The following is a 22,604-nucleotide window of genomic DNA, read 5'->3' as shown; positions in this document are numbered from 1 at the left end:
ATGAAATATATTGTTTGACTTCTTGACTGCTGCTTCCAAGGGGGCTGACTATGGATCAATCTTCTCTCTTTTTGTCATAATGTTGCTTAGTGGTCTAATTATGAGGCTTCTTGCCTTCCTTATGTTGAGGTGCAATCATGCATGCTGGCAATTTGAAAGGGAGCAGTGTCCACAGACAGCCTTGCCTAGCGTGCCTGGTCCCTCCGTGGTGGCACTGGAGACCCTTCTGTGAAGCGATGGGGTATTATCCCAGCTGCATGCTCGAGGGTAGTCTTGCTCCCCAGCCCTCCTAAGTATCTGTGCACTAACTATTCTGTCATAAACTATTTTTTCTGCTTATACGAGCAACCAATCCCCTGCTTCACTTATCATACATGCACTTTAGTATTATTTAGCTGTTTACGAGATGGTTACAAAGCAAGATGATTTCTTATAAAATGTATAAAACTGAGTCCCTAATAAAATGTAAAAGAAGAAAAGAGAAAAAAAATGATTAGGGCAAAGACTGTACAGATGTGCTTTATACAATTGATGTATGTATATATATGAACGGTGAAAAGAATTGTATGAGCCCCAATAAATTGTTAAAATTAAAAAAAATGTATAAAACTGAAGAGTCCAAAAAAGTATTTAGTGTGAAACATAACGTGTTTAGTATGTGTGTCTCTGTGTGTAACTGTATGAGGGGTTTTCAAAAAGTACATGGAAAAATTCCATTATGTTTTAACACAACTTTTCTATGAACCCTTTGAAGCCTACTCTGGAGTGTGTGTGCATATATGGATACACAAAACTTGCTTTTGTACAGTGTCAACAGCTCACTGGAGAATGGTTCAAACTAAGTGATGTTTCAGACTGTATAATTATAAACAACATATATTTTGATGAGGTACTTAGAAAAGGGAGCGTTATATTTTGATACATGAAAAGCCACATATGCTTCCCCGAAGGCTCTTCTTTCACAGATCCATCCATGACTGACTGCTATTTTGGAGTTTAAAGCACTGACTCAATGCTATGTTTCTTTAAGAACACAGGTTTGCACATGATTAGTTCAATGTCAGCTTTTATTCCTAAAAACATAATTTAGTCTGTTATTGTTATAAGTTGAATTTCCCCCTCCCCTGGCCCAACAAAACAAAACAAAAAACTTCAAGTCCTAACCCTTATATCTGTGAATGAGACTTTGGGAAATTGACTTAAAAAAAAAGATGTTAAGAATTAAAGAGATCATACTGGAATGCTGTTATCAAAGGTCAAAGGAGAGGACACACAGATACACAGACACAAAGGGTCCAGTGATGGCAGGTGAACATGTATCTAAAAGCCAAGGAGTATGGAGACAAGTCTGGGGCTGCTAGAAACCGAAACCACAAGGACCGAGAGTGGACAGAGCCTGGCTCTGCTGAGGCCGTGGATTCAGCCCTCCTGTCTGCAGACTGTGAGATACAGGCTGCTGTTCTTTAGAGCCACCCAGTATGGTATTTTGTTGCAGCCATCCTAGGAGACGAAGACATCTACACACATCTACCTGGGAGTTACTTTTAGAATAGACTCCTAATGCTACCCCATCCTCTTTTATCTGATGTACTTTTACTGTCTTTTAAATTTTTTACACTGTCATACAAATCTTTTCATCTATATAGGTAGTCCCTGACTTTGGAAAGCGTTCCCTTCCACTGACTTATAAGTTGAGTCTGATATAAATTTAACACTTAAAAGTTTTAATTGTTATTGTCTTATCAGAATCTGTATAAAATTGATCTTTGAACATTTGCAAGTGAGCATTGAGATGAACATCAGCACATTATGTTCTGTAATCTCGTATGTAGTTTATATTACTAATAAATGGTACCCCAAACCACAAAAAAACCATAATCAAAACAACCAGCAGTCATAAAGGCCACATTCCTTGTGTGACTGGAATACACACAAAGCCCGAGGTTACTTGTATTGAGAGACTTAGTATTAAAAAATGAACGGAGTAAGTCTAGCAGAAACAAACTGGGATTGGATAGCCCTTTTGAACAAAGATGGTTTGAATGCTCTGCCATTTCCATGGAGACTATCCTTTCCTTCTTCCCTATTGTCTGCTCAGATTCACAACCTTCGTGTGCTTAAGTATTCCTGTACACGGCCAAATGCCCAAACGACACATAACCTGAGGGACTTGAAGGGTAATTTTGACTAGACCTTTTTTTGCCCTTGCGGCTGACTTACACTCGGATTGTGGGGGTAACAAAGGAAGGAGATACTATTTCACACCTCAAGTCCAGCTGGTGGGGGAAGACAGTACAAGTCAGCCAGGAACATTCACTGAGCTCTTCCAATGCCCCAGGTACAACTCAAGGTATTTTATATGGATCAGTTCACTTGATCTTCACAATAATCCTCCAGATAGCATTCCTATGACCATTTTGCAGATGAGAACATGGAAATGTAGCAAGATTTGATAGCTCAGAGACAGACAGTCATAGAGGCTGACTGAGCCAGGATTCCCTCAGGTTCTGTCTTATTCTAAAACCTCAGCTTATACCACTGTGCATTTATTCCTCATAGATACCGTAGGAATGAAGTTAAGAACCAAGAATTTATTGGGAGGTTCAGTGAGACTTTATAGGGATCTTTTACTTGAGCCCTGAAGGATGGATAGGATGGATAGGATTTGCACAGCCAGAGGAAAAACAAGTGCTCAAAGCTGAGAGAACAGCACACAAGAAGTTGAGACCCAAAGCATGGCATTTATCTGAGGGCATCAGCAAGTTATCTGTTTGGTGAGAGGATCCAGGGCATGGTGGTATGGTGTGGGGAGAAAACTGGCTGTATAACTGAAGTGAAGGCCAAGTTCCAAGGGACCCTGAATGCTGGCTTACGCTGATGGCTTATCTGACAGGTAATGGGGCGCCATTAGGGCACTTTGACCAGAGATGACAGGGACAGAGCTGCATTTAGAAAGGCTAATTGGTAGCAGTCTGTGGGATGAATCAGAGCTAGCAGAGGCTGGAGGCAATGAGGCCATTACGTTGACAAGGATCTGAAGCCTAGTGTGGGAGTGGAGTTAGAGCAGTGAGTGGAAAGGGTGGGGGGGGGGGTAAATGACCAGTAGCTCTGTGTGTCTGCACTCAGCCCTGCCTCTGTGGCACTCTGCCGGAACAATCCAGTGGGCTCAGAACACGGAATGAGAAGAGAACAGAGCATGGAAGCCATAACATAGGAAATTAACCCAAAGAGGGCTGGTTCCAGGCTGTCTTAGTGATGTTACTCAGGACCACTTCTGAACCACCTGATTGTGGATCAGCTGCACACTGGTTGTCTTGTTTCATTCCACCCAACTCAAATTTATTTAACAATTAAAAAAAAGAATTTTCAAGAGGTAAAGATCCAGCTCAGTGACACTGTCTATAGATGTTTGGGTTGCCTACGGGCGCTCCTGAAGCACAGAAGGAAGACAAGGTATGATTAGCAATAAGCGTAGAAGCTCAGGCCTTCAGAGGCCAGATTTTATCTCAAAGTGGTTTGGCTATCTTAAATAAAACCAAATCTTCGTGATCTGGACGTGAGGCACATGGCTTCTCTCTTCATCACAGTGTATGACCAAAAATGGATCTAGGACTGGCTGTGACTTCAAATCAACATGAGGCCTGTCTTGGGGAAGTTTATACTTTAAATTTTAACTCAGCATATGGCACGAATGACTTGTTTTGAAGCAAATTTGGCATTATTAAGCTAATAGCATTCTTATTTGAAAAGACACCCTTCCCCAAATGGCTAAATCTTGTTATTCCTGATATAGTACAAATGGGCTTACATGAAGGAGCATGTATTTGGTGATCATTATAACATTTGGTCACGGAGCTCAATTTCCATAAGTGGTTCTGCGATCTCTGAGGAGGAGGACAAACTTGCTTATGGTCTCCGTCATTCTTAATACTCAGAATTTTTCAGACAACATTCAGAATGTACTGAACTATAATTTTTCTGTGGGCACATTTCCTGTATGGTGCGGAGTGATGGCAATATAGCAGTCGACTGGGTAAGGTGATCTTGAAAAGTCCTGAGATGGTAGTACCCGGGGTACAGTGTCTTACTGATGTCCCGATGGGTTAAGACTTGTAGTCTTGACTGGAAATTTGGCCTCTTAGAAAAACCCCACATGCAGAGACACTGGCAAGAGTGGAGATATCAGTAAGAGGGATTAAAAAAATAGTTCACTAGTGGTAAATCTAATGGTTACTTTTAGGGACTCCAGTAGGTCAAGCCAACATGATTTCTCCTCCCTTTTGTCTTTCTTCCAAAAGTGAAAACTCTTCACCAGACAGAGACATAGTTGAATGCTATCTCACTCCACTCAGAAAACAGTGAATACTAACGTTTTCTTGTAACCCACTTATTACATTTACATGTTACATTTACTTATGAATATATTCAATTATATGTTTGCATAATAAAATAACATACTTTTATTTCAGTAATTGTAAAAGTATATAACATGTAATGACAATGATATAATAAAGAACAACATTCAAAATATTTCCTTAACAGGACGTGTTAAGGAAAGCTTTAGGCATGAATATCTTTCTTTCAAGGAGTTGTCTCCGTAGTTTCCGCTCCAAGTCCCAGGGGCAGGGAAAGTGCTCCCTGGTTCCAGCGGGTTATCACTTTCATTAATGCTGTTATGCAAATGCTTCTCAATGAAGAAGTCTCTTTCATGCTTTTAAAAAAATCCTCATAATTTTTACACACTTGCGGTATATACTTCTCAAATTATGCAAATTAAGACAAACCAAGTTTTTTCTAAGAGTGTCTGTTTTCCAGAGTAATGAAGAATTAGTGCAGACATCAAATATTGTTTTAAGTATACAATCATGATAATAATAATAATAATAATAATAATAATAATAATAATAATAATAGGTCTTGAGTACCTACTATATTCTAGGCATAATATACTTGTTTTTTAAATCATTTTATTGGGGGTTCATGCAACTGTTATCACAATCTATCCATCCATCCATCCATCCATCCATCCATCCATCCATCCATCCATCCATCCATCCATCGTGTCAAGCACATTTGTACATTTGTTGCCCTCATTATTCTCAAAACATTTCCTTTCTGCATGAGCTCCTGGTATCTAACAACAAGAACAACAACTATAACCCGAGGAGGTAACTATAACCACTCTGTTTATAGGCAAGGACACTGAAGCTTAGAGAGCTTCGTAACTTGCCGTGTCACAAGTGGGCGAGTACAAACGCCAGAATCGACATCTAGGTCTGACGGACTTCAGAGCACAGCTGAGACATCCATGCCGCATTACTTAATGAACATTATCCCTAGAAACTATGACAGGAAGGCTACTGAGATCCCACCAGGACCCAGCCACGGCCATGTTGCTGCTGCTGTGCGCTGCCAAGTTGGCGCTAACAGTGAGTGACCTGATGTGACAGAGCCAAATGGCTCCAGGGGCTTCAGGATTGGATCACCAGGCCGCTTCTCCCATGGAGTTGCTAATGGGTTTGAACTGCTTGGCAACCAAGTGCTTAACCTTTGTACCACCAGGACTCCTTAGACAAGACCACAAGTTGTACTCTTTGATGCTACCGCTCTTGCTGTCTTTGCCTTCCACAAGTAGTCTGGTGGTAGCAGTGGGGTGTGAGCGCGTTGTGTGTTGCTAAAGAATAAGACAGTGAAGAACAGGATAAACTATTACTTAAAAGAACGACGGGCTCCGCGGTTATGCATGTAACCTGTCAGGCACTATCTGTGGGAGCGTGGGCAACACTGGGAAGCTTCAGTTTGCTTTTCTGTAAAATACAACGGATGAGTAACATCGACAACGTTACAGAGTTCAGTACAGGGCAAGCTGGTTATGGATCGCCTTTTCTTTCTCCAGCCCCAGCTTTGCGATGTTGAATCAGAAGAGTAAATACCTTTTTTTAAAAAAATAAATCATTCTATTGGCGCCTCTTACATTTTATTTTTAGAAATATTTTATTTATTTTCAATCTCTCTCTCTTTAATGATCATTCTATATTGGGGCTCTAACAGCTCTTATAACAACCCATACATCATTTGTATCAAGCTTAGTTGTACATATGTTGCCATCATTATTTTCTAAACATTTACGTTCTAAGACCCTGCTATCAGCTCTTCTCCTCCCCCTCCCACCCCTTGATAAATTATAAATGATCATTTTTATATCTTATACAAACCGCTGTCTCCCTCGGGGGAGGGAGGTTCTACATTGATCACTGGAATAGGGTCCCCCCCTCTCTCCCTACCTTCCTCTTACCCTCATGGTAAGGGGTTTATTTGTCCTGTGTGTCAAGAGCTCTTATCTATACCAGTGTACATGCTCTAGTCTAGCAGAAGTTGTAAGGCAGAACTGGGGTCATGATAGGGGGGAGGAAGCATTAAAGAACTAGAGGGATGTTGTGTATTTCATCAGTTCTATACTGTACCCTGGCTGGCTTGTCCCTTCTTTGTGACCCTTCTGTGAGGTCATGTCCAATTATTTATAGGTGGGCTTTGGGTCTCCACTCAGATCTAGCTCGTTTACATCGATATGATTGTTTATTTTGGGTCCTTTGATGCCTATAAGATCCCAGACACTATATCTTGTAATAGCCGGGCACCATCAGCTTTCCTCACATTTGCTTATGCACCCATTTTGACATCAGTGATCATGTTGGGAAGGTGCGCATCACAGAATGTCAGGTTTATTAGAACACAGTGTTCTAATTGAGGTATGGCTTGAGTAGAGGTCCAATGACCACCTGCCACCTTGACAGTTAACATATAAATATATGTACATAGACCTATGTTCCCATTGTTATATATTTACATATATTTACATACATACATGGCTATATTTATACGTCTATAAATGTCTTTTGCCTCCTAGTTCTTTCCTCTACTCCCTTTTATTTCTTCTATTCCACTATCATGGTCTCCCACAGTGGGCTCTCAGTAATTCCTCTCGGAATTCCATGGTCCTCAAACCTGAACAGGCATCCCACACCCTCTTTCTCATCACTTTTAGATCTCCTGTTGCTTCCTTGTCCCTGGGTTTGTTGGCTCCTCCCTCTGTTTCCCCTACCTCCCCCCTCTCCTCTGTCCCCCTGGAGCCATTGGTTCTGTTATTTTCTCTTCTGGATTGTTTATCTTGACTATCTTACATAGATAGGAAAGAGTCAGAAACGTTAATGAGGATCTGCAGAAAGACAGGGAGACAGGATCAGTAACAGATAGTGGATAGCTTATCCTAAGCATTTAAGGGTAGGAATACTGCACAGTGATGGAGAGAAATGAATAAGGGGACACATTCCTGCTACCTTACCTTCCAGGAAAACACTCTTGCTTTTGTTTTCTTGATGTTCTTGGCAAAGAGGCCTTCAGCTTCATGCATGATTGGGCTCACTGCTTCAATCTGGGCTTGCCTTTGTCTAGTAATATATGGACTCAAGTGTCCTTTCAATCCAATCTTCAGTGAGTTGCTATATGTCAGCTAAGTTGAAATAAAAGTTCTTTATGGGTTCCCCAATATATTTCTAACTGCCACCAGGCAGTTTCTGAAGTAATAGGTTTAATTGTGTCTCAGATGCTATGCAAATTTTACATGTTGCAGTTGCCTTCATAATCATAATGTCAAAGCCAGCCAGACTCACTCAATACAATCAAATTGGGAGTGCGGTAAAGAGCTAAATCTGTAAATTTTGATAGAAATATTGACATTGTGCTATTTCTTATATTTCCACATTTCACATGAAATAGGTCATCAAACTAGAGAATTCAAAGCATACAGTCTGACCTCCTTTTAAAGGTCTGTCTATCTCAGACTTCTCTTTTAGTGTACCAACTGTACCTGAAGAAAAATTCGTCCGATCCCACTCAACAGTTGAGGCTCTTGCTCTGGGTTGTATTTGATAATGGAATGATAGGCATCCACAGCAAGCACATAATCCTACAGGATGGAAAACCAAAATGAACTAGTTCAAGTTAAACAAATCACTGTTTTAATTTTACACATTTAGAACCAAAATATATGTAGACTTACAAAGAGGGAATATTAACATGTGACAGAACAGCAGAAAACTCAATATAACATACTTGTGCCTATGAAGTACATAGTAGGAATCTAAGTTTTCTTTGTAACTGTTGCTGGTGGGTACAGTTATGTCCATTCTGACAGAGGAACTCAGTGTGACAGAGGAGCACTGCACAGAGGGCTTCCTAATCTGGACAGGAGTACAACCCACCAACTTAGTGGTCAGCATCCAAGCACTGAGCCATTGCACCGCCAGGGCTCCTCATCTGTAACCTGAGTGTCCGTCCTTTCACTGAGGAATGAACTGAGGAAGTGAATGAATCTTTCCTTTCTGCTTCCATTCTCTCCATAGCGATTAGTATTGTAATCGGATTGTGCCTCTTTCCTAACAAAATTACTAAGTGAATTGGTGAATTTTGGTCCCGAACACAAACACCAAATTTATTAATAGAATTTCCTAGTTAAGTAATTTTCACACTAGAAATTGAGATAAAACCCTTAAATGTAAAGTCTACCCCGAATCCCAAAACAAAAATGAGACAACTCAGCTGAGTGGGTGTGCATAACATTCTAGGTCAGACATAGAATACTTGAGTGAACATTGTTTGTTTTCCACAGTACACAAAAAATGTCCACTGTTTCAGCAGCATTTACATCAGAACTTTTGAAAAGGATTTACTAGCTAGTGCGCTTGACAACTGTATTCTTGCAAAGCACTTCCATCCATCGTTCTCCCCTGTGGCTTTCATCAGACAGCAGCACCCTCCCCACTGTCCTCAAGGATGAGGATGTGTTGGAGTTGTCCCGGGACTCTTTGGCCCCTCACCCTTTAAAGAGCTCATACTACACCCACAGTTGGTTTTAATCAAAGTTCTATTGACACAAAAGTAAGAACGCAAATACCAGTCACTCCCCCTGCCCCTTTCTTGTATAGGCATTCCCTAAGTGTGCCCCAAGTTGAATTTGTAGGGCGGTCAAAACAGGTGCATATAGTTCTCACTTAGCCTTGCTTAAGTGCAAGAAAAGGCTTGAACCCTTTCCCATGGTTGAAAAGCTGCACGCGTATCAAGCAAAGGCAATTGTGATGAAGAATTTGTTGGAGTGAGGTTGTTTCAATCAATTCAGAGTGAGGGCAAATGTACATAACATTAAAGGGCAAATACAAGTTGTTCATAATTTGGAGGTTTGTAACCTGTGGACTAATTGTATTAACAAATTAAGTCTCAAGGAGGCTTAATATTACACGGACCACAAATGTCAGCACTACTTTAAGTCTGATAACAAAATCCAGTATTTGTTTAATAATGATAATATTTATGGAGTAAGAGCTAAGTATTAGAAACTATGCTCATCCCCTTACAGAAGGGTTGCAGGGAGGAGATGAGCCAGTCAGGGTGCAGTGTAACAACGATGAAACATACAACTCTCCACTAGTTCTTTACTGCTTCCTCCCCCTCACTATCATGAACCCAATTCTACCTTACAAATCCAGCTAGACCTGAGGATGTACACTGGCACAGATAAGAAAAGAAACACAGGGAATCCAGGACAGATGACCCCTCCAGGACCAGTGGTGAGACTGGTGATACCAGGAGGGTGGAGGGAAGGTGGGGGAGAAAGGAGGAATCGATCACAAGGATCTAAATATAACCCCCTCACTTGGGGATAGACAACAGAAAAATAGGTGAAGGAAGACGTCAGACAGTGTAAGACATGACAAAATAATACTTTATAAATTATCAAGGGTTTGTGAGGGAGGGGCAGTGGAGAGGGAGGGGAAAATGAGTGGATACCAAGGGCTCCAACAGAAAGCAAATGTTTTGAGAATGATGATGGAAACAAATGTACAAATGTGCTTGGCACAATGGATGCATGGATGGATTGTGATAAGAGTTGTACGAGCCCCCAATAAAATGATTTTAAAAAGAAACTATGCTAAATATTATATGATCCTATTTATTCACAGCAATGCTCAGCAGTAAACTGGCTGCTAGGGCATGTTTCTCTAGCTCTTCCTTGTAAAACCCCAGCAGCTACTTCTCCTCCTCTTTCAATTTTACGCTTCCATTTTATCTAAACTGGAACTCGTAGGGACAAGTTTGCTAATTGGGATATTATAAAAGAAGTGACAAGAAAAAATTCCAGTTTGGCAGGGAAAAAAAATTAAGACTCGCTCTGGTCTAGTACCTTCAAGTGCAGCTCATTAAAACTAATTTTATTCATGGAAGAAGCACACTAGGCTCTGTGATCACGAGGTGTTGAAGGGATCAGGTACCAGGCATCAAAGAACAAGAAAATCATATCATTGTGAATGAGGGGGAGTATAGATTGGGGACCCAAGACCCATCTGTAGGCAACTAGACATCCCCTTACAGAAGGGTCGTGGGAAGGAGACAAACCAGTCAGTGTGTAGTGCAGCAATGATGAAACATACAACTTTCCTCTAGTTCTTAAATGCTTCCCACCCCCCATCATGATCCCAATTCTACCTTACAAATCCGGCTAGACCAGAGGATGTACATTGGTAGAGATAGGAACCGGAAACACAGGGAATCCAGGACAGATGATCCCTTCAGGACCAGTGTTGACAGTGGTTGGGTAGAAAGGGGGAACTGATTACAAGGATATACATATAACCTCCTCCCTGGGAACCAGACAACAGAAAAGTGGGTGAAAGAAGATGCCAGACGGTGTAAGACATGACAAAATAATATTAATTTATAAATTACCAAGGGTTCATGAGTGAGGGGGGATTGGGGAGGGAGTGGAAAAATGAGGAGTTGATAGCAAAGGCTCAAGTACAAAGCAAATGAGAATGATGAGGGCAACAAATGTACAAATATGCTTGCCACAATGGATGTATGTATGGGTTGTATAGTTGTATGAGCCCCCAATAAAATGATTTTAAAAATAAATAAAACTAATGTTATTCAAGGCATGATGTTCACAAGGAGCAGGATGGCACATACCTTAATTTCCTTTTCCTTCCGCTTCCTGCTGTGAGTGTGGAGCGCGACAGGGCTGTCCTGTGTTGAGTTCTGTATGCATGTGTATGTGCCTCACCCCGAGGAGGCAGCTATTCCAACTGTTTGTTTTTTTGGTTCAATACCTAAGCTCTTGGCGTACGTAACACTACAGCTATTGTCATCATTACTGCAGCTGCAGGGCCTGCCCTCAGAGCCTGTTTCTGGGAAAGTTTAGGGAGAAGAGGCACTGCTTCATGATCGGGGCAGAGGGGAGCATGCAGCTGACTGCCAGCAGGGCCTCTGCTGTTCTGGCAGCTCTGGAGTCTGCAGGTATCAGGCAGGCCAGCAGCAGTACTCTCGAGAATTCTCTGAGGGAGGGACTGGTCCCCATGGGCACCTAATCAATAGTGATGATTTCAATAGCAATCATTTGTGAACATTTAACATATGCTCTTTACTTTTGGCTTATAGTAACAAATGACTTAAAAAAGAAATTAATTAAAAAAAAAGAAATTAATAGCACTTTAGTGTTGCTCAGGTCAGGAACTGGGGGCTTCTGAAGATCCTTTGACACCGGAAAGGGCAAGTTATCAAAAACTGAGCCATTATCATGATGGAGAAATGATTTTACTGTTGAGTAAAACTGTTCTTTCAGGATCCAATGTTCAGAAACCAATGGGAGAAAGTCGAACTCAAGACAAGTGCATCAGACAACAGAAGGAAATAGGAAGATGAAGTTCCTCCAACAGCGATATACGGGATGCTGCGCCAGCTTCGTCAAGGCACACCTGGGAGTACAGGCTGGCAACTGATGGGGGCCTCAGCCTGGAATGGGAACACTGCCAGGCAGCTCGGTCCTAACCAGGTGGAATGCCTTTGGCATGTTTCAAGAGGCCTATCATCAAATAAACTGGAGCATGATTGTGTTAGGGAACTTCCCAAGCTGATTATTACTTAATAAAATAGCTTATTTATTTGAGGTGGAGGAAACAAGGTTACGTTAAGGGAAAATGGCTAGAAGTAGCTCTTCAAAGAGAGCTTAATTTACTCTCTAGATCATATAGATTTAGCTTAAAAAAAGATACGAATGATTTGCTAAAAGGAACAAACATATTTTAGTTCAATCTTCACCTTTTTTTAGGCAATGACACTTGTTTAGTGGCACAAAGACTAGATTTACAATAATTTTACAACCAGCAAGTATAATTTAAGCAAGAGAGTAATGTAGTGTAATTTAAGCAAGAAGGCTTAAACGGTGAGCTACTCGGTTGCAGTCACTCTCCTTTATATTGAATGAGAAGCCACAATGGTGGTGATGTGTTGTGTGGGTGGAATCTGGTGGGGGCAGTCTGAGGTCAGTGGGTTTTTGCAGCTACACAGGGCAGATGTAGGCATACCTGAGGAATGCAGGCATGTGCACATGCATGGTTGGCCTGTGTAGAAGCCTTAATTCAAGGGTGAATTCAAAGAACAGGAATTTAAAAGTAACATATTAAAATGTGAGCTTGGTGAATTTTTAAAGGCTTTGTAACATATGCAATTGTATCCATAGAGAATATTATGCAGATATTTGATGAAGCACATAACAGATTTCTCATCATTAAAAAATTTTTAATGAATGTTTATCTCATTGTAATAGGAATTTTATTCAAAATAACTAAATGGCTGGTAAACTAACTCATTGTTAGCCCAAACAAATAAGGTAATGCTGCATACCTGCACTAGGTCACTAGGTGGCAAGAGACTGCATATACTTGGGTCCGATTTAATTGAAATTTTTGTTACTCTTTTACCCAGGAAAATTAAAGATTCATCTAAAATTTCAAATTAAATTGTATTCGTTGTAAAAATGTTTTTTTAAATGCAATGTTTTGTAGTGAGTTCCAATAATATATATAGAATACTTATATTTGGTCTCTGTTATTATTAATAGAGTACAACACAGAAAACATTTTTATCCTAGATCTTTCTCTAATACACTTTAAAGTTGGAAATAAAAACCCACCAATGAAATTGGAAACAAGACACACTGAGGCGTTGTAGCTCCATGATTTAACCTGCATGGTTTAAGCTTCCAAAACCCAGTGAACATTCTGCTAGTTCACTTTTTGAGGGAGGGGCAAAGAAAGTTGTGGAAAATGGGATGAATTTCAGATGATGCGAATGGCCTTCAGGGTAAGGCCTTTAGTACAGATTGCCCAGAATGCTGGGTGGGAGGCAATAGTCTGCTACCCGGGGAGCAGGTGGGCAGAGGAAAAAGGATACTGTGTTTTGAGAAGTCATGCATTTACTCCAAAGGCTACATTGCTGAGGATGCAACCTCTACCTGCCCGAACTCTGTGCCTGGAGGATGGTGGAAGGATGCAGGATTTGTTACTCACTTTCACTTAGAGATAACTAAGACCTACTGAAGAAAGCAGAGGAGTGATGGGGAAGGTAGCAGCGACAGCAGCAGATGGAGATGGAAAGGAGGAAGAGGATGAATAATAACACACACACACACACACACACACACACACACACACGAAACTGACCCCATCAGCTAGACATGGCATAGACACGTGGAGACTGAAAGAGAAAATATTATGAGCAAAGACTGAGTTCCCCTAAAAAGCACATTTTCCTTTATTCAGTGTGTTGAAGGAAGAGAAGAAAGAGCTGCGTGGAATGCTAGAGCTGGGAAGGATTCCAAAGACAAACAGTTCAACTGCCTCATTATAAAGGAGGGGCTTGAGCTTACAGTTGTGAAGAGGCTGCTTCAAGGTCACCTGCTAGAAAAAATGATTTTCTAAAATGTCCTGTCCATATTTGCAATATCAGACACGCATAGAAGGAAGCCTAGAAACCAGCAGGATAGGAATTCTCTGCACAGCCACAGCTGGTGCCTTCTAACGCCTGGGTGCAGCCTACATTTCTTTGTACAGCATTGTTCTTGCTTGCCTGAACCATGGAGTTGTTTCCGGCTATGAATTCATGCCTAACTCCCCTCCAAGGATGCCTAGCGGCACGGTCATCTTAGAGCAGCGGTTCTCAACCTTCCGCATGCCGCCACCTTTTCATACGTTCCTCGTGTTGTGGTGACCCCCCAGCCATAACATGATTTTTGTTGCTATTCATAACTGTAATTTTACTACTGTTATGAAGCAGGCGACCCCTGTGGAAGGGTCATTTGACTCTGAAAGGGGTCATGACCCACAGGTTGAGAACCTCTGTCTTAGAGGGCTGCTAAGGGGGGGTCAATTTTGAAAATGACCAGAGCTGCCATGTCAGGGTTAAAGAAATGGAACCCTCTGAGCACATTTCTCCCCTCGGTAAATTAACTGCTCTGCCGACCTGAAAACCAAGCTCACAGTGACCTTGGGCAGCTAGAAAACTGGGAGTGTGGGAGGAGTTATGAGCTTCTATGATAGCCGGGAGGTGTTAATAGTGCTACTCTGGGGCGTGTGCTGCTAATTGATTCCTGCAGCAACAGTGAGCCCCTACAGCTGGCAGGCTGTTTCAACCACTTAGCATCAGGACATCCTGATTCCTAGGGCCTGAGGTGAGCAGTGTGTGGGTTGTCGCAGTTGCAGTTTTTTCAGACAAAGAGAGAAGCCAAACACATGGCTGCATCAGCCAGGGAGGGACTGCTTGGAGGAAGAGAAGAGACCCGTAAAAAATCCAAATGAGTGGCAAGCTCAGCTCAGCCTCCTTTATTTTAAGCTGTTTCCCCAAGAGGCTGTGAGCTCAGAGGTGAAGTCCTATGAACACAGTCTTGTCTTTAGATGTCATATCCATCAATCACACAATCAAATTAAGACAGAAAAAAAATCTCACCAAAGAACAAAAGGCTGCCTTTGTAGGATGGAATTCAGAGAGAAGCAGATAGGAAGAGAGGGGGAGAGACAGAATGAAAATGAATAATGATTTTAATGAAATCATTTAGGCTCATGCTTAAGCAATTAAATATGGAAATGTAAATTCTGCTTTCAGAAAAATTTCAGTATAAATTACAGGGAAATTTAGCCCCAAGTGTCTTACTGAACTATCTATTAAATAAACTGTTACTCGGTAGATTTAATTCTCTGCTTAGGTAAACCTTCACATTCACTCTGGGAGCTTTTTCTTAGCAGAATACGCAAGCAATTCCACTGCAGCTTTTGTACTGACACTCTATTCTGGAATATGCGGTAGCTCTGCAGTGCCTGCCACCCACGTACCTTCATCATCAGCAGACAGTTTGCCACAGAGTACAGCACCCGGCCCAGACGTGACCTCCAGAGCTGAAGAGAGGCTGCAAAGTAAGAGCAGCTTGTGAATGTGCACAGATACATTCGAGGTTCTTTCTAGCCATCAATTATTGGGTCCTGTGAATTCTGATTAAAGGATCCCTCTTGTTCACACCACTGGGTTTTAGCCTAGAATTTTTAATGTGCTGCCAAGCTGCACAGTGAGACAGAAAATACAGCACCTCTCAGAGGGGCGAGCCTTGCGATTGGTTCTAGGAATAGAACGTCTGCATAAATGATGCAGCCACGAAGCACAGTAAGGCATCGCTCTTCAGTCAGACAGGAGATTCAATAATCCAAGAGCCACCTTCTACACTTAGGACCCAAAGAAAATACGCCAATCCAATGTAAATGACCATGACTATCTGCTGGCCATTGTGTAATTAATGGGATACAAGTAAATTGGCTGGGGAAGCTGACTGACCAAGGTGGCTGGAGAGCCGTTCAAAGCTGAACTCCAGCCAGGCAAAGCGAGCTGTCTGGGATGGGTACAGCATCACCTTTGGGGAAGCGAATCTGTTTCGCTGCATTGTCTCTCCTGGCAGGCAGGGCTGGCTGCTGGAGACAATGTTTCTTCACGGAGGCCCAGGTAGGCAGGTCAGAACACCAGCCTTTTGCTCTGCTTTGGTTGCTTTGCCCCAGGTTAGCTACCTCCTCAACCTTTTCAATGGAAACAATAGTTTATTCCAGTCTATCAAACTCACTTCACAAGCTTTGTGAGAATCAGTAGGTGTGAAAGTACTAACATGTAAGTCAGGATAATGATGATGATGATGATGATGTATGTAGGCTTCCCCTATGCTATCTGCAGGAGTGGTCCTAGGGCCATTTTAAAATCCCTTTACATGGAGTCATCATGGCTTAGAAATGACTTGAGAGCAACTGGTGGTGGGTTCTCCCTCCGGGAAGGCTTTGTTCCTCCCAACTTCTGCTGTCACGTGGGCAACCCCTCCTTGCACCTAGGCCACCACAGACTTCATCTACTGCAAGGCTGGTTGGCACTGGCTCACTGTAGTTCAAATTCCTCTGGAGAATGCGTTTCCCCTCCAGAAAGATAATCAGAATGCACATTTTAACAAACTGTACACAGATGGATCTCTGCGGGCTCTTGTTGAAATCCAGATTCTGATTTGGTATATTTGGGGTGGAAGTTTAAGTTCCCAGCAGGGGGTGGGGGTCCTAACCAGTTCAAAGCCCTGGCCTCTCTACACGCATGTCTACAGTGGTCCCATCACCCAATGCTTTCAGAAGGGATTTCCCCCACAAATGGGCATATCTCTTTGATATATCTCTCTCCCTACATACTGGTTGACAAGTGTTTCACTGGCAGGTACCAAGACTCCTCTCTCGCGGTACTTTGAGAATGCCTAATGTGTGAAAGAAGAGGCAGAGGGGAGAATCTGGGAGATGGGATGCTAGTGGGAATGCTATTCCAGCAGCCGGAGTATGAGGCTCTGCAACTTAGTCATGGCTACAATGACTTTTACAGAAAAGGTCTTTTGTTTCAGAAATTCCAAGTAACTGTGTATTTCAGCAATTTCACTACAAGTGAATCACCATGGTCCAGGGGAAGTGAAATGGCATAGGGCTGATGGGCAACTAACCGTAAGATCAGCTGTTTGAAACCACTAGCCACTCTACAGGAGAAGGATGAAGCTTTCTACCACAAACATTGACAGTCTGAGAAACCCTTAGGGGCAGTTCTGCTCTGTCCTATAGGCTCGCTATGAGTTGGAATGAACTCGATGGCAGCAAGTTTGGTTTTCCTTTTGGAGAGAGTTGACCATTAATCCTTAGACATCCCATATCTTTTCCAGCACTGTCCCTATGCCATTTGATTCTTACCTTGTTTCACCTTGAACAAGCACACAGGTATTAGGTATAAAAAGGCAACACCTGGAATTCTAACAAGAGTTACACAGATAAGCAGATTTACCTGGAGAACTGGGGAAGAATTGGAGCTAAAAAGAAATCTACAGGGAAAATGAAAATAGGTCTGTAATCCTTTGAGTCAATCCACATTGTACATCCATTAAAAAAAAGATATTGGTCAGAGTTTTTTCTTTTCACAAAAGCGTTGCTTTAAGGGAACTGAAAGTGGCTAATGAATTTTTAATGGCTGAAAAGCAAAGTGAATTCTTAATTTTAGCAATTAATTCTATGTTCTTTTTAAGCAGGGCAACAATAAACACCATTTTTAGGTGACCATTAACTCAAATATGGAAGGAGATGGAATGTGGTAGATGCATAATTTGGTGTCAATTTGAGACTTAAGAGTGAAGGGGTAGAGTTTAGCCTGTCAATCAGGTCACAGCTTGATGACCTCATTTGGAGGTTCTAAGGAGATAAATAGCTTGCTGGAGGTGGGACACTCACTCACTGCCTGAGAGAATTTCTGCTGACAAGACACATGGCGCTATGCTAGTGCTCCGGTGCTGTAGAAGCCTCATAAAGACGCCTGCCAACACTGAGATGCTTACACTGCCATTGGATCCACAAGATATTCCACCCACTGGCCTGTGATCTTCCTGCACTTGGCATCATTGCATGTGTCCTGTTAGTCTGAGGAGGGATTTATACATTGGTATCAGACATATGGGCTATTATCAGACTTATGGACTTGATCTGGACATGGGCTGGGATGTTTTCTCAATATTCAATTGCTCTTTTATATAACTCTCTCATACACATGAGTGCCTATGAATTTGTTTCTCTTGTCTACCCAGACTAACATATGGAAATAAATTTCAATAGCTTCGTAGGTCAGTATAAGGCACACTCACTGAAGTAGTTAGTTTATTGTGCCAACCTGCCCGATAAACACATGTGGGGTTAACTGAAGGGCGGAGGGATAAATGGCTCAGTGAACCTCACCATTATAGTTCCTCTGGTCTCTTGCTCTCCGATAGTTGGACCAGGGTGCACCTGTCTTAGCTAGTTCCTTGCTTCAACTGACAAAGCTCACTTCCTGCAAGACATCCCTGAGGAGAAGCCACATGGACCTACCCTGATGCAGCCCTGTGTGCTGGAGCAGCCGTGTGGAGACCCCTGCCAGCACTGAGATGCTCACACGTTCACTGATTTGGCTTTCCCCCTGCAGTCGGCGTCATAGTGTGTGTTTTGTGAGATGGAGAATTTTGTGGATTGGTGTCGGACATATGGTGTCAGACATATGGACATGTTGGACTTGAGGGCTTGGGCAGCACTGGATTGGGTTGTTTTCTTGATGTGCTCTTAACTTCTATATAAAACTCTCTTATACATGAGTTTCTGTGGATTTGTTTCGCTAAAGTACACAGACTAACACACTCACTAAACTATGATCATTAAGACTATATTCAAACCTGAGGATTTAATAACAGGATCTCAGGTGATTCTTATGAATACAAATAAATGTGTACAATATGTAGATCTATAATATGTAGATCTTGGGGATCTATATAAATCACCTGTGAATCTTATTAAAAGTAAGACTCTGATTCAGTTTATCTTGAGGGGGAGGGGGAAGGATCCTCAGCAGGTGCTCAAATAGGAATGAACTGGTTCAGAGCCCTGCTTTTAAGATAAAGACTAGTAATCTTCAACATGGGGGCCAAGCCCCTATAAGGAATGGTCTCTGTTTTCTTCTGGACCCCATTCTGTAACACTCTCCAACTGGCGCACTAGCCTGCTTTGAGAACGGTGATTCCTTCTGTCATTAGTCCTCCCTGCTGCCTGGCCTAGATCCCAGGCTCCCACAGGATAAACTTCTACTGGACTTTTAGATCAAGGATCATTTCCATAAGAAAGGCTTTCTAGGTTCCCCAGTCTGGGCAGATCCCTTTGCTATTTGTTTCCCAGTCATCCTGCTTTCTTCATAGGAATTAGCTCAGTTTATAAGTATATATTGATTTGTATAATTATTTGATTAGTGGAGATCTCCTCCCACCAGAGGGTGGACTTCATTATGAGCACAGTGCTTGGCTTACTGGAAAAATAAAGAAATGAATGAGTAAATGAACTACTAATTATGAAATAAATTAGGAGTGCAAGAGAAAGTTAAAAATAGTTGTCTTGGACAACTTCTGGTAATTAATTTAAAAAGCTTTACACACCTACCTTGTCTGTTTTCTTGGGTAATATTACTCATGCTCCCATCTTCAGCTAAGCCTTGCTCCAAATTCATTAGAATCTATAATTTAAAATAAGAACAAAATCACAATGAATTTGTTTCTAGATTTTGCTATAATATATAGAAGGCAAAGTAAATTTCTTGGGTATGAAAATTAATTTGTCAAGGAATATTTCACAGGATACATTCTACACATTCCTGGTTATGGTCAGACTGAGGGGCTTGGAATTAATGGAGAGGGAAACCAGTTTTCTGATAATGGAGTTTAGGTGTAAGTATCCCTAATCCACTAAGAGGTGCACATAAAGAGGAACAGACATATATACAAGAGGGTACCTCAATAAACCAAATTTTTTCTCAAAGCTATATATTTAAATTTTTTTTACACAACAACCTTATCATCTTCAAAGTACACTCCATTACATTCATTTGTCAAATCTACGATTCCATTCCTGGAAACATTTTTCAAACTCATTTGTTTGGCTAGCTGACAGCACCTCCCTCATTTTTTCTTCACCTCTTCTACATTGTGAAATCGCTGTCCTTTCATGTGCCTCTTCATTTGCAGAAACAAAAAGATGTCACAAGGAGTGAGGTCAGGTGAGTAAGGTACATGGAACAAAAGGGGCATGCTGTTTTTACTGTTTTAGCCAAAAACCGGTGCACTGAGATGGTTTCATGACCAGGTGCATGGTTGTGATGATGAAACCAGTCTCCTATCTGCCACAAATCAGGCCTCTTTTGCCGCACACTGTTATGCAATCTTTTCAGAACCTCTAAATAGAACGCTTGATTAACAGTCTGACCCGGTGGAATGAACTCCAAATGCATCACAAATGCCCTGAGTCAACATTTTCATCCATTTGGGAAGTTGATGGACATCCAGAACAAGGTTTGTCATCTGTTGACATTTCACCTTTTGAAATGAGAAAACCACTCATATATTTGAGTCTTTCCCATTGGTCTGTCCTTATTAGCTGTGTTCAACATCACAGCAGTTTCTGTAGCACTTTTCCCGAGCAGGAAACAAAATTTCACAGCTGCACGCTTCTGGCTTAAAGCGGCCATCACAAAAAACGAGGTTTAAACAAAGCTGCTTTTATGGAAAAGCTCACTATGACCAGAGAGGAGAACCTTTCCAGGAGATGCCATTGGGTGTACTCAGAGCCAGTTGCTCGATGCTCGCCAAGCAGGAAAAATACATACTACAAAAACTGCTCTGCCCAGCGCATTCTGCCTTTTTTGGGTGTGTGTGTGCCCCTTGGTCATGATGTATTTTGATATATTTTAAAATTCTATTGGCTTCTGTTGAATTCTTTCGAGGAGAATTTTTATGCTCATGAATGATACTGGTCTGTCACTTGCTTTGTCAGTGTCATTGCCTGGCTTTGGTTTCATGATTAAGCTTGCCTCACTGAAGGAATTGAGGAATATTTAATCTTTTTCTATGTTTTGAAATAAAACCAAAAACCTAATCTCACTGCCATCAAATCGATTCCAACTCTCAGCGACCTTGTAGGATAGGGTAGACCTGCACCTGCACCTGAGTTTCCAAGACTGTAACTGTGTACAGGAGTAGAAAGCGTCACCTTCTCCCGTGGAACAGCTGGTGGTTTCGAACTGCTGGGTTAGCAGCCCAGTGCATAACTCCTGTGAGACAAGGGCTCCTGTTTGGTGTCAGCTCTTCTCTGAAGGTTTGGTAGAAACCTGTCTGATCTAGGGTTCTTCTCTAGAATCTTGGATCCCAATGTTCAGTAGTGGTAGCGGGGCACCACCCAGTTCTTCTGGTCCCCTGGCAAAGGAGGCAACTGTTCACAGAAACAATTAGGTACACATTTCATATCCTCCTACTTCCGACTCGCTTTCCTCTGTAGCTTTGGCTAATAGAGACCAAATGTTGTTCCTTGGATGAACATTTGAGAGTCTTTTTTTTTTTAATAAATTTTATTTAATGTTAATAAATTTTATTTAATGAGTTTTACATGTCTTTGTCATCCATCTGTTGCTATTTAGTTGGCTCAAAATCTTGTAAAAGTTCATCTTCAAGGTAGCCCTTTTCAAGGCGCCACCGTCGTCCAATAGGCATTTATCACAGATCTGTCAATTCTTGTTATACCACACTTTAGCCTCCATTATGGACAAATGTCAAACATTTCATGCCTGAAACTTGTTATTCTCTTCAGGGCCATCTTTGGATCCGATTCATTCTGCCCTTCCTCTCGATTTCAGTTATCCTACAAAAGAAAGTAATCAGCTCCTAACATTTTATCAACCAGAAGGTTATCATTCCATTTGAGAGTCTTTAAGGCCCCTGGCATCATATGTTAAATTAGGAGGTAGAACAGAAGCATTAAACATGTCATTATGTCCATTAATTAGGATGTCTCATGAAATCATGATCCTAAAGCTCCAAACATGGGCACCAAATCCTGGGAAGTATTTGGCTGTACATATGTAGCCTGAAAAGCTACTCCTTATTTTTATTGCTGTACAATTTCCTGACAACACTTATCAGCTGAATAAACTTTAATGAATGCTATTTTTCCATCACCAAACACTGAAACTCAGTACTCCATAATCAGGATCCCTGCTTCCTCCCTCCTTTCTACCCCAGGTAAGCACGAGTACACTTGGGTCTCTACGTTTTATCTTGTCTTTTATATAAGTGAGGTCATATAGCATTTTCCTTTTGTGACTGACTTATTTTACTTAGCACAGTTCCTCCAAGTTCCTTTCATATTGTACTATGTATCAAACCTTCAGTTTTTCCTATTGAGTAGTATTCTACATGTATGTACATTTTGTTCACTCATTTGTTGCTGGGCATTTAGGTTCTTAGGATCCCTGGTGGCACAGTAGCTATGTGTTGGGTTGCTAACCAAAGGTCAGCAGTTTGAAACCACCAGCTGCTCCACAGGAGCAAGATGAAGCTTTGTATTCCTATACAGAGTTACAGTCTTGGAAACTTATAGGGGGGTAATTCTACCCTGTCCTATGGGGTCATTATGAGTCAGTGATTTTTTGGGGGGGGTGCTATTTAGGTTGTTTCCACAGGTTTTTTGTTGTTGTTGCCATTGTGAATAGTGCTCTTGTGCACATTAGAGAAACAAAGTATGTGAAGCACGAGGATGGCTATTAACTTATTGAAACATCAGTCTTTTACCTCAAGGGCACAAGGAGTAGCTAAAGTTCTTTCAATATGCAAACGG

At 41.6% G+C, this 22,604-nt stretch overlaps 1 protein-coding gene across 3 annotated transcripts in view; it reads right to left on the bottom strand.

Moving 5' to 3' along the window:
- Positions 1 to 22,604, bottom strand: part of TRAPPC12 (trafficking protein particle complex subunit 12) — a 169,955-nt gene that overhangs the window by 12,084 nt on the left and 135,267 nt on the right. For all 3 annotated transcript variants that reach the window (XM_075556376.1, XM_075556377.1, XM_075556379.1), the window contains exons 7-9: positions 19,383 to 19,455; positions 15,216 to 15,289; positions 7,868 to 7,966 (exon numbers count right to left, since the gene is read on the bottom strand). In XM_075556376.1, the coding sequence (XP_075412491.1) occupies positions 7,868 to 7,966; positions 15,216 to 15,289; positions 19,383 to 19,455 (246 nt within the window). The remainder of the gene's footprint in view (positions 1 to 7,867; positions 7,967 to 15,215; positions 15,290 to 19,382; positions 19,456 to 22,604) is intronic.

The sequence above is a fragment of the Tenrec ecaudatus genome, chromosome 8 (genome assembly GCF_050624435.1).
Source record: "Tenrec ecaudatus isolate mTenEca1 chromosome 8, mTenEca1.hap1, whole genome shotgun sequence".
Classification (NCBI taxonomy): domain Eukaryota; kingdom Metazoa; phylum Chordata; class Mammalia; order Afrosoricida; family Tenrecidae; genus Tenrec; species Tenrec ecaudatus.
Note: the sequence above shows the minus strand (reverse complement) of the source record. Positions and strands in the feature narration are given on the sequence as shown.